Source organism: Corapipo altera, unplaced genomic scaffold (assembly GCF_003945725.1).
Source record: "Corapipo altera isolate COAL_440 unplaced genomic scaffold, ASM394572v1 67, whole genome shotgun sequence".
Classification (NCBI taxonomy): domain Eukaryota; kingdom Metazoa; phylum Chordata; class Aves; order Passeriformes; family Pipridae; genus Corapipo; species Corapipo altera.
Window position 1 is genome coordinate 1,062,286 of NW_020884906.1, and position 12,459 is coordinate 1,074,744.

At 41.8% G+C, this 12,459-nt stretch overlaps 2 protein-coding genes across 3 annotated transcripts in view; both read left to right on the forward strand.

Moving 5' to 3' along the window:
* Window positions 1-4,683, forward strand: part of TANGO2 (transport and golgi organization 2 homolog) — a 26,914-nt gene extending 22,231 nt beyond the window's left edge. For both annotated transcript variants that reach the window (XM_027652046.1, XM_027652047.1), the window contains exons 6-9: window positions 575-645; window positions 1,111-1,264; window positions 1,960-2,064; window positions 3,531-4,683. In XM_027652046.1, the coding sequence (XP_027507847.1) occupies window positions 575-645; window positions 1,111-1,264; window positions 1,960-2,064; window positions 3,531-3,651 (451 nt within the window). In that variant the 3' untranslated portion in view covers window positions 3,652-4,683. The remainder of the gene's footprint in view (window positions 1-574; window positions 646-1,110; window positions 1,265-1,959; window positions 2,065-3,530) is intronic.
* Window positions 4,684-12,273: 7,590 nt separating this feature from the next.
* DGCR8 (DGCR8, microprocessor complex subunit) overlaps window positions 12,274-12,459 on the forward strand; it is an 18,253-nt gene continuing 18,067 nt past the window's right edge. The window contains exon 1 of the mRNA XM_027652031.1: window positions 12,274-12,391. The gene's annotated coding sequence lies outside the window, so the exon portion shown is untranslated. The remainder of the gene's footprint in view (window positions 12,392-12,459) is intronic.

Genomic DNA, 12,459 nt, shown 5'->3' on the forward strand with positions numbered 1-12,459 from the left:
CAGCCTGGCCATGCCCATGTGTCCCTGGAAGGACCCAGCTGTCCCTGCAGCCTGGCCATGCCCATGTGTCCCTGGAAGGACCCAGCTGTCCCTCAGCATTGCTCTGAGTGGGCCACAGTGTACCCCTGCCAGCTGCAATGGCCTGCAGGAGTCAGGGCCTCAGGATGCAGGAGGGCTTCAAAAGAGGGGATGGGGGAAAGGTGACTTGCTGTGATGGACAGTTCTGTTGTTTTAATGTGCCCCCTTCTCCCAAGTAACAAAATCTCCAGTTATCCAAAACCCCACAGATTTTTGTCATTAAGCCTGGCTACTTTCCATGCAGAGGTTCTGGGGTTTTACTGAATTCCACTGCAGTTATGTTTAAAAATGGTAATGGTACTTTGTGATAGTGGTGCAGCTAATCCAGTGTTTTGAGAGGAGGAGAGTACTAAAACTCCTCAGTTAATGCCTGGAACCATAGGAGTAACAGTGGGAGAAACATCTTACTGTGTTCAAAGATTGCATGAAATTGGAGCATAATCAAACACAGAAGCTGATGGCTTTTCAAGGAGAAATTCTTATTTATATTTTTCAGTACCACCAAAGGAGACGTAATTTGCTACTATGGAAACAAAGGAGAACCAGAACCTGTTTTCCTAAATGCTGGTAGGTTTTCTTCAGAAAGGTCTGAATATTACCTTTTCTTATGTAGCTCTGTATTGTTCTAGTTGTTTAGCTATTTAAGCATTGTCCTCACTGACTTTTCCTTCACATTCTTTAAAAAAATATTATTAAATGTCTTTGAATTCATTTAAGTATTTACTAATAAATTACTATATAGAATCAATAGTTCATTAAAAGTTCTGTCCGTGTCAGTGTACCCACCTGTACTGCAATTAGTGGGATGCTCCTTTGGTGACTGTGCCTGAAGGACAGAAGCCTGTTTTGAGGAATGGAATTTTCAAAGGATTTGACCCTAAATCCCTTACCCAGCATGTGTGTTTATGGCATACCTGCAGGTAAAGGTTAGGGGGAACACTTATATTTTATGAACGTTTTTGAAATCTGTAATGACAACTGAAATCACCAGAAAACACTTTCCATTGAATTTGGTTTTGTGTGTGTGTGTAGGAATATATGGATTGAGTAATTCTTTGTTGGATACACCATGGAAGAAGCTTCAATATGGGAAGCAGCTTTTCACAGAAGTGGTGAAGAGAAGTCAAGACCTTACCAAAGAAGACTTGGTGAAGGAGCTTCTTACAGTGATGAATAATCAGGAGCCGTAAGAACATGATGGCTGGTGTTCACTGAAAATGCAACATGACTCCTTTAAAAATTGCATATAGAAACTGTTTTGGCAGAGAAAAAGCTTTAGCCATATATTAATTGACTAAAGCTGGGTAATGAAGGGCAAAAGTAGTGTTCTTTCTCTCCACAGAGACTGACTTTCAACAGTATTGATTTTTAAGGAAGAGACACAGTAAACGTTACTACTGCAGTCTTAGTACTCCTCAACTGTACACTGGTTTTTCTGTGCCCTTCTCTTTTAAAGATTGCATTTCCCTTAGTAAGGGCAATGAGTGCAGGACTGTAAGTTGCTTGCTGTAAGCTTTTTGGAGGCTCGGGTAAGGTTCAGTTTGTTCCTGCACACAGAGAAAGCCCTTATTTACACAGAATCATAGAACAGGTTGGGTTGGAAGGGACCTTCAAGATCATCTCATTCCAACCCCCTGCCATGGGCAGGGACACCTTCCACTAGCCCAGGTTGCTCCAAGCCCTGTCCAGCCTGGCTTTGGACACTTCCAGGGATGGAGCAGCCACAGCTGGTTTTGTCCTTTACTCCCTCTCTTCTGCTTCAGCCCTGCCTTTGACTGTGATATCAGGGATGTCCTGCAACTCCTTCCAGTTTAAGAGGGATGAATGTCTTAATACAGGAGAATTTTTAAATCTCTTTAACTCCTTTACTCCTTTTTTCAGTCAGTTACCAGACCCTGCAATTGAGGACCAAGGGAAGGAATATATCCGTCCTGTCCTCAGCAAGTACGCAGCTGTGTGTGTCCGCTGCCCAGGCTATGGAACAAGGTAAAAGAATTCCCAGTGCAGCAGCAGATCTGAGCACTTTGATCTTATCAAAGATACTGCAGAACGTTTCTGCTCCACGAGCAGGAATCGTGTCATCTGCAGAGCTAAATCAGAGTTCTTCAGGCACGGCATTGTCAAATGGATCTGCCACAGTCGTGCATTAAATACCTTTGCTCTTGTTCAAAAGAACATGTATTTCTACTTCTCCCCTAACTAATGCTTCTCCCCTAACTGCTGCTTTTACTGAGATATTCTCACTTTCTGCTCAGACTGTTCTACCAAGAACAACAGAGTAATGCAATGCACCTTGCATTTAATCCGTGTGAGACAAAATTACAGGTGAACCCTGTTGCTGGGAATTCCTACTCTAAAAGTTTGCCAGATTGGTCTCTGGCATAGTCAGGCATGGTATTTCCACTGCAGAGATGTGAGTTGATAAGCTGACAGTGCTCAGTGCTGGAAGCATTTTAAGTTGGGATTCTAAGAAAGAGATACTCAGTTTTTGAAGTGGTTTCTATAAAATATATTAGAAGAACATTTTAAATATAGGCTAATGAAAACTTAACTTGATAAAGAAACATCTTCCTCCTCTTGCTTCACAGATTGGAGTCCAGCTATTTCAAAAGAAACAGGAATAACTTGGCAGAAGTACTGACCTTTCACTGGTGAATTAGCACTATATGTCAAGTCTTCCCTACTGCTGTAATTGTGTGCTCACACTTATCTTTCCCTTAGCAACAGAGTTTAGTGGATACAGATGTTAACTGGGCCTCACGAGATTCTCCTAAGGAAATTAAGCACTTTTTATGTGAGTGAACAACTGTGAAGTGACTTGGGGAAGGCCACATCAGGATGGTGGAAAATTCCTGCTGTCAGTGATCCCTCTGTGGCACAGTGTCCATGGAGCAATGACAGCTTCCACAAGGCAGAGTGGCAGCGATGCATGACCCAAATCTGCTTTTCATGAAAACAGATTCCCCCTTTGGAAGGTTCCTAGAGAGAAAGAACTTTTTCTGTGTTCATATATCAGTGTCCTGTGATAATAATTAACTGTGTCTAAATCTCAGTGGACAATTGCTTTGAAAGAGATGAATGAAGAGAGTTCTGTTGATAGGATAAATAACCCTTCAGGGTACGTGTAGGCTGTGAAGAACAACTTAGTTTTATGCTGCTTCTTTCTGAGTGGAACACTTTGCACTAAGTGTGACTTTCCATCACACTCTGCAATGAGCAGCTCTGTGTGTGAGCTGCTGCCAGAGCAGCAGGGACTCAGAGCAGTGCAGTGACAGACAAACGGACTGAAAACGCCCATTTGAACCTGCCAGGGCCATTCCTGCCCTGCTAACGTGGGGATGATGTGGGCAGGGGGAAAAAAAAAAAAAAGAGTTAAAACACTGGGGAGTGAGGGCTGGCAGCCTGGCAGTGGGTGTAGTGGGCCCCAGGCTGAGCCTGTCCCTGTGTTGCAGGACAAACACCGTGGTGCTCATCGACGCCCAGGGCCGCGTGACGTTCACCGAGCGCAACATGATCGACGCCGACCTCGACCAGTGGCAAACGAGCACCTACGAATTCCAGCTGCACTGCTGACAACCACCCACCTGAATGGTTTGTAATAACAGCAGGGACAGAACAAGCCATTAAGCTCTAGTAAATGTTTTGTGCCAGCCTCCACAAGCTAAAAATAGCAAGGCCAGCAAAAGTTTAAATAAACCGGTAGCACACCCGGATCAGGCTCTCAAAGTCTTTGGATAGAACCAGATGAAAACACTGGGTTTACATTAAGTAGCAACTTACAATCAGAAATATTTTTTAATATCACCCTGCCTTCAGGACGAGGCCATCTTTGCCCAGGACAAAGTCATTGCTTTTTGTGTGGGGTATTTTAAAGATGCTTTAAATAGACTTAAACATGTTTTCAGTTCTGAGGGGGGGGGAAACATTTGCTGCTTTTATTGTTAATATATGAAGGTTTTACCAAACTTTGCTTTTCCTTCAACATATGCTGTTAAGATTGTCCAGCTGATGCCAGTGTGCATTAAATGAATGTATGTTCTCCTGGGAGCATTAAGTGCTTTAGTCCCATGTCAGCCTCTCAGCAGTGCCATGGTGCACTGTTCTGCCTGGGGAGGGCAGAGCAGGGGGATTCTTTACATTTGTTTTCCTCTAGATAGTACAGCAATATATCTTATTTCTAAAACTTGGTCTAAGGGTAGGTAGGAAGTTTTGCTCAGTCTCTGTTCACTTTTACTGAAAGAATCACGGGAGCAGACTTGCCTACCTTTGACAGGAATAAAACTATTGGTGTTGTGACATCTTGTTTCCTGATAGTCTAACTAGCAATATTGATTTTGATATTTTCTTCCCCAGCAGGCAGGTAAGGAAGCAAATAGAAGCTGAATATGAGGTTTACATATATCAGCTGTTTTGTACATATGCAATTTTGGCTTCAATATTGGTATAATATGTTAAAACCTGGAGTGACTGATCATAGATTTTTAGTAAAAATAGCTGTTTGTTGTAAGGTGACATTATTGCACTCTTATATTGCTGAAAAAGTTGGGTATTAAGATGTACTTCCTATGTTCTAACACCTGTGAATTAAAAAGCTATTTAAATGCATGCTTTTTTCAATTATTCAGTGCCAGGGTAGGTAATGGAAGATTCTAACTAATATCAGGATATTTGAAAACCCTAAGTTATTTTGCTGCTACTGGTGTTCTGACTTATTTTGAATACTGAGTATTAAGCTAGTGGTGGGTCACTGCTATTTTTTTCCCCTCTAGATATGCTGACTGTATTCTTTCCACATGCCTCTGATTTTAACTAATTATTTCAAAGTAGCAAGATTTCTGATCCTCTCTCCAAGGTGTGCAGTTGTGCTGCTGTGTGTTCCATTCTCCCTGAGTGTGTGGAGCCAGCAGCAAGTGAGATTTGCCATTGAGGTGAAGCACTGTGAATCCCAGGTTTTTAACTGCCAGGAGATGCTAAAGCAGCATTTAGTCAATTCTTTCCTTTCTATTTGCATATTTAAGTAGCTTCTAGATACCAGGACTGCTTGTAGAACTAGTCCCAGGCTGTTGCTGCAGTGCTGTAGAAGTGGCTCTTTGAGCACCTTGATTGCAGGATGATCAGTGGGTTTGGGATGGGTTGTACCTGGTTTCCAGCTCAGAGCCTCCCACACTGTCCTTCTGAGCTGCAGGAAAGGATTAGCCCTTTCCTATTTTCTGATCACTGTTTAAACCACATATTTGTATGGATAAAAATGCTATTTTTAGATGCAAGGAAGTAGCTGTAGCTGTCTTAAGTCTGAGTTTGACAAATGCACATTTTAAAACAAAGCTCTGCCTCAGTGGCTTGCTCTGAGAGTTTCCATAGCAAACTCTTTTATGGCTTAAGAACAAAATCACCAGCGGATATCTGAACAAGAAATTCTCTTTGAAGACATTATCTTAAAGGCAAGCACAATGCTTGCATGTAATTTCATGCTAAAAGTATTTATAAACCTTAGTTTTTATAGCAGTCCTGTAATAATGAAAATTTATTCTCATCTTTTACTTACAGCTAAAAAAAGACAAATCAGAGCTCAGATGTAAAAACATTGTAATCACAAATTCTGCTTTGCTTGAATCAAAATTCTAAATCTGGGATTTGCTTTTTCTGACAATTAAACCATAAAGAGCACAAACCTCTGATGTTATTTTTTATCATGTCAGAATAGTTAATGAGGTGAGCATGTGAGAGTTGTTATTGGCTTCAGTGGAAGCAGGATCAGGAGTACAGTGCAGGGATCAGCAAGTGGTGCTTGTCCATAGAAATGGTCAGGTGTTTGTGAAGTGCATCATCTACTCTGTGCAAATCATAGTTGCAATGAATCCACTGGAAAAAATCAACTGTAGCTAAAGTTAACAAAGAAAGTGTTTTATTTTTGTAAAAGTATTTTTAATAACAAAAGGGAATTTTAAATATCAGTTTTAAGGGATATAAAGGAAAAAGTGTATATAGGAAAAATTTCATTGCATTTTAGTAAGTTTGCTTATACATATCATCTCTTCAAAGTCATAAATTTGCAAGAGATTTTTGTTTCTATTGGAATGGTAGTAGAAGACATTTTAAAATATCTGTAAAAACTCAATTGTGTTTTTTTGCCTCAAGTTGTGTCATAATTGTTGTTTATATGTTTGTTCAAAACTAGAACCAGAATAAAGTCAGTCTGGAGACCAGTCTCTGTCGACATTAATAGATCACTTGCACATCTGTTTCTGTTGGTTTGCCTGTCAGTTGGTGTGTCAAGATGAAGTAAAATCTTTCAGGAGGTATTAGCAATGAAAGAGCTGTAAGTTAAGTCTGTTTCTGGTACTTAATTCCTCTTTAAGTGCTGTATTTTTCTGGGGTTTCTATATTGTGCTGTGTGCGCTGGGTTTTTAGTTCTAAGCTGTTGTGTGGTTGTCTTATCCAGGTAAGAAACTGGAAAATATTTGAAATGAAGGAAAGAGCAAAACTAGTGATCCCATAGGGAAAAGTGGAGCCTCACAAAATGCTACTGAGGGACAGGAATCCAGGTTCACTGTGGGAAAAGTTTGGATCCTGGGCAGACCTGAGACTCTTGTTACACTGAGCTGACAGGACCTTCATGTCCTGCCATCCTGGACACTGGAGGTGGAATTGTCCCAACTCCCTGGGAGTGGCTTGATAAAATACACTGAACAGACCAGAGAACGAGTTGGGCCTCAAACAAAACCAAAAATATTGATAAGGCTTGGAACACTGGTTTCATAATATCATAAGGAAATAAGTAATTTCAAAATGAATCTATGAAATACTAAGCAAAATAAGGCAATAATTAAAGCATCTTACATTTCAGATTTGGCCTGTAGAACTTAATGCACATTTATGGCTTAGCAAGCATCCCTATTTATATGGAATATTAACTTCTAGGAATTAGTTTTATATCAGATTCATGTAATTGAATGTTGCTGATGTTCTTCATCTGATTCATTTTTTGCAGAGAAGTCTTATTGATAACTTCTGAGGATCTAGGAAATAGTCTTGGCTTGGTGAAAATAGAATCTGTGTGGTAATCAGCTGGAAAGGCATAAGCTGTGAGAATTACAAAATCCATCAGCATGACTCATACTGGGAAATGTAGGTTAAGGTGAACAGAGTGAAGAAATATTGAATATAAAATATATATATAAATAATTTATCTGTAACATCCTATTTCAAGAACTTAGAAACTGAATGAGTAAAACAGTATCATGTTAACACACTCAAATTTACCATATCTTTTCAAATAGAAGACGTAAGGATGAACTTATGATCACAGATGAGGGAGAAAGGTAATAATGAATGTAAACTTTTATATAAGTGGGATAGCCCAAAATTACAATCCATTTAAGTCATATGCAACGTGAATGGTAAAAAAAGCAATTTCTCTGCTGATTCACATTAAATTTTTGTGTGTTTGTACTAGAAAGATAAATGGAGAAAAACAAATGAAAGCTAAAACCACATCAGAAGCTGGAGAAAGGAAGGGGAGGAGAAGCCACATATAATTTAGCAGAGAACACACAGTGATGTTCTGTTTTATGAGCTTGTTCTTTTGGAGGCCTCTGAGAATGGCAGTGCCAGCTGATGCACTCGGTGCCTGACGTGCTTCCCTCGGGTGCTGGAGGAAGTGTTTTCCAGGAAGTGTTTTCCATGGATATCTCACCTGCCACCCCAGTCCTTGCAGGCACAGAGCCAGCCTGGGGCTGTGACTCACCAGACTGTGCAAACACAGTGATCTCTTCTGGTCGCTGGAGAAAACCACATGTAATAGGTTTGTGGCCAAAGTAAACTAGAACACCACATCACTTTTCAGACAGGAATTGAGATATATTAAATAATAAACTGGAGGATATGTGGAGCCAGTAGTGTCTCTTCTTGTGGTACAGGATTATAATTAGTATTCAGTGGTTGAGGTTTTGCCTCTGTTAAAGGAATGTACTCTCTCAAGAAAAAGGTGAATGAGAAAGCCAGTTTTTTTCTCTCCCTGTACTAGCTCTGCTCTGAATAACCACAGAGCCTGGTCTTAGTCAGCTGCATTCTCCACCTCCTGTTTGTCACTGGAATGACTGGGATTTAGAGAGGAATTAACTGTCCTTTCAGTCAGAAATGGGTCTGCATTAGCACCTCGGTTGGACTGGCAGTGCCCTTACCTGGTGTCTCTGACAGTCCCTCTGGCCTGTGCTTTAGTTCACCTTTCAAGGCAGCCTCAGGTCACAGGGGCCAGGCTGCTTTCAGAAGGAACAGATCTGGTAGGTGTGCTTGAGGAATGCACAAAGTGTTGTCCCACAGGTAACAGGTTTAACCTGAAGCAAAATTGTCTGAAATGTGCCTTGCAGGGAGACAATGTACCAACTGTTTTGCTGCACGGATCTGCTGGTGTTGCTCTGCTGGACCTTGTGATAGATGTGTTGTATCAGTATCCTCACAACACGGCAGCTGCAAATTTTTCTGTTTTCTTCAGCAATATATTGTGCCAGTCAAGTCTGAGTTCTGTCTTGGTATAATATGCATGAGTTTAGACTGGCAAAGCAATCCCAGAATGGCAGTTACATAAAAACAACCCTACCAGCATGACTGTGCTTTCAGAACCAAAACTTACTTGGCCTCTGTTGGGGAAAACAAAGGTACTGACATTTATGGTTTTGCTCATATATGTGCAACTACAGCTGGACTTTTGACAGGCAAAGACTGTGCTCCTGATTCATGTCTGTGCTGCCAGCAGGACAGAGACTAGGCCAGGCTGAGGAATTGGAGCAACAGTTTCTTAGCTGTCGTTCACCCAAAGTGTGTACAACAAAGTGTGCTTTGTTACCACAGGTCTGAATTAGAAGCATCCTGATGTGTGTAATGACTCAGAAGCAAAACTGCCACACAACAGAGGTTGAGAAGCCAGAATGTCTGAGGTAGCTGTCAGTGGAACACTACTACAGCTCTTGTAAAGTAACTGACTTACAGGGTTAGTTTAACTGGTAGAGATGCACAGTATGAAAGCAGCACAAGGCTGGCTCAGAGGGTTTTGTGTTAAGTTTATCTTTACAAATGACAGATATATATTGCCTATTTCAGAAAAGTGCTCTGAACTATTTGGATGACAAGGCCTATGGAAAGCAAAGTATGAAGACCGGTGTTCTGTCCCACATGGATGTTATTTAATTTTTTCTTTGATATTCCCCATAGATAAATAGAGTGTATTTAGGAATGCAGGATTTTCAGCCCTAGGACCAAGTTTGTTCTCTGTATGAAGAACAAGCAAGGGGAGCCTTGATGGCTGCAGGATAGCACCAGCCCAGGTCCAGGTGGCAATTGCATCGAATTTTATTTCTGAGTGGTTTGTGCAGTCCAGTTTCTAATGTGAAGGTCACTTGGTTACTTAAAAAAGGGCATCTTTTTTAAAAAAATGGCCAGACTTGCATGTAAAGCTGTTACTTTTCATTTGACCTCTTAAGTCAGCATACCCCACTTTAAGCAGTAGTGTCTTTAGAAGAGTGTCTGCCCTTACTGGGCAAAATGCTACCAGCAGTGTGAAACTTTGGAGAACCAGTTGGCTGACGTTTTTCCAACAGGAAAATCAGAAGTTAGATATGCTTCTGTAGACAACACAGTTTAGTTTAAGATGAATCTGTGTGGATGGCAAGAGCAAGATTAGTAATTCTGTGGTACTGTTGAGCCAAAGGATGTGTCTACTTTGATTATTTTTCGTAGCAATCAGCCACCTCTTTTGATATCAGAGAACTGATCTGAGATTGCTCACAGGGTCCTTTTGATGACTTCCCATGGCTGTGAGGTGAGGGCTGACAGAGGTTAGGTGAGGAGAGCAGATTTCAGCAAAAAGTGGAACACTAAGACATGTAATCCATGCAGCTACCAGTTTGCCAGTGCCAAAAAAAACCATAAAAAGCTGCAATGCAGCTTATTTTACTGAAATAAAAGTAATGCAGGCTGAGCAAGACTTCTCTTTCACTGTGGGAATGGCACAGTATGTGCTGCAGTTACTGACACTGGAAGTAAAAATATGAAAAAGCCACTGGCTCCACCTAATTTTCATTCCAATGAATGCAGCCTGGTAACTTTATTGGGAAGCTCATAGTTTTTGCTTTATAGCCTTGACTTCTGTATTTTGTGTTGGCAGCAGTAGTTTCTGTCCAGCCTTTTGATATCTTGTGTGTGAAAATCTCTTTGTCATTAGGAACTTCTTTTTGCTGCTGATAATTTTACTTCATGATATCATGGTACATTCTGATTGCACTGTGCAGGTGGACCTGTGCACTTCTGGTTCAAAAGTGGAAGACACTTCTAATTCAAAATTGGAAGTTTCATATTCATGTTTGAAAAGTCCAGGTGATGAAAATTTTCAGGTGAATTTGCCCCTTATTAGACATAGCAGATCAGATATAATTCTCCAGAGGTCACATAGGCCTTGGGGGTAAAAAATTACCCATGATTTGAGCATTGTTTGGATGAAAACATTGTTTTGCTAATGGATTGTTATTCTTTTGTTCATAATAAATTAGAAGTATATTTCCCTGTAGTGTCTGTGTCTTAAAGAATCACTTGTTGCATAGTTGCTTTAGGCCACAGTATTATGATTCTCTGAGAACAGATGCACAGTGGAAAAACTGACTCTGGTTATATTTTCACTTTCAAAGCACTGCAGGCATTTTAATTCTCCCAACTCTGTGCAAAAATCTGTGTGTGTCTCTTCTGGTTCTAACTGAAACATGGCTGTTTATGTGCATATGAAGAATTTAACCTGTTTTCTAACTGTGTGATCTTCCTAGTGCAGTAGTTCAGTTATACAGTCACATAAATGGGATGCACATGAGTCACAGTACTTGCATTTTCACAGACCCTGTGAGAGGGACAATCTTCTGTCACAATGTTAGTGATGGGAGGTGACCTGACACAGCAAATGCCAGCATCAACTTCAACTCTGTGCTTAATCATGAGGGGTTTTTTCCCCCAGCTTTGACAAGTTGAAGTGTGATGTAAGTGGCTGTTTTGCAAACCGTGGGTGTTTATTAATACACGTTCTGAAGTGGTTTAACATTAATAAAAGCAGACGTAATTTAAAAGTCACTAAAATGATGGTTTGAGTGCAGAAGCCTGTTATAAGGAATTAAAATTAGAAAATGCTGTTGGTCGAAACTGCTTTCAGGTTTTCAGGGCAGCTTGCAAAGATTTCAAGCAATTTCAGTACTTGTTCATTATGTGTTGATACAGTACCATGACATTACATCTGAATTATCACCCCCTCATTAGATGTGTTGGTCCAGTCAGACAAAAAGACGAAAGGCCTAGCTGGGGTCTTCAAAGTACAATTTAAAATTTTTCTTAAAATATTACTGTTATCTTTCATAGCAGGATTTGGGGACCTCAAAGACATGAGATCAGTGAAATATTAGAAAAATATTCTCGTGTCCTGAAAATACATATGGAAGCAAACAAAACCATTTTTCACAGTTAAATGTTATTATACTGTTGGTGATGAAACCAGTCTGTGTTATGGCGATGTTTTCTATCTCACGTTGATTTCAAATCAGTATAACAGTGAAGGGAAAAAGAGGCAACCCTATAATTAGGTGTATGAATAAATGCTCTCTATAGCTCTTTATGTTTTTTGGGGGAAACAAATTATAAAGTAACAGAGCAAATTAGCAGCTGTTCATTAGCACTTTAGAAGTGATTTTACATAAATTCTGTAAGACTTTCTGTAATTATCTAGGAATTCTGTCTAAACACTGCAAACAGATCGGTGGCTTGTTCTGCGAACTGCTTGGTACCTATGGCACGGAAAACGACCCTACTTTGATTTACCCTTTTTAGGTAAACCCGTCTTGAAGCAGCAACGCTGCAGTTGTGCTGCTTAAAGATACAAAAGCGGTGTTTGTAGGAAGCGGTGTCTTCTCTGGCGGTTCGTGCGGTGGAACAGCCCCGCGCGGCCCCTCAGCGCCCCCGGCCCACACAAAGGGCCCGCCCGCCCCGCCATGGCCCGCGCGTGGGGGCGGGCGCCTCCCGCGCCCCCATTGGTGGAGCGAGTTGACAGGCACGTGAGCGCACCAATGGCTGTCGAGAGTTCAAAGCCGTGCCAGCGGGAGCGGCGGACGCGATTGGCTGGGTGCGCGCGGGGCCCCGCCCGCGGGGAGCGGAGGGGCCCAGAGCAGGCGTTTAAAGATGGCGGCGGCGGCGGCGCCGAGAGGGGCACGGTGGTCGTGAGGCGGCCGCGCTCGGCCTCGCTCGCAGCCCCGGCGCAGGAGCGGCGGCGCCACCGGGGATGGCTCAGGTGGGTGCGGGCCCCGCGGGGCGACGGGCAGGGCGGGCCCGCGCGGACACCGGCCCCTCCGCCCCACA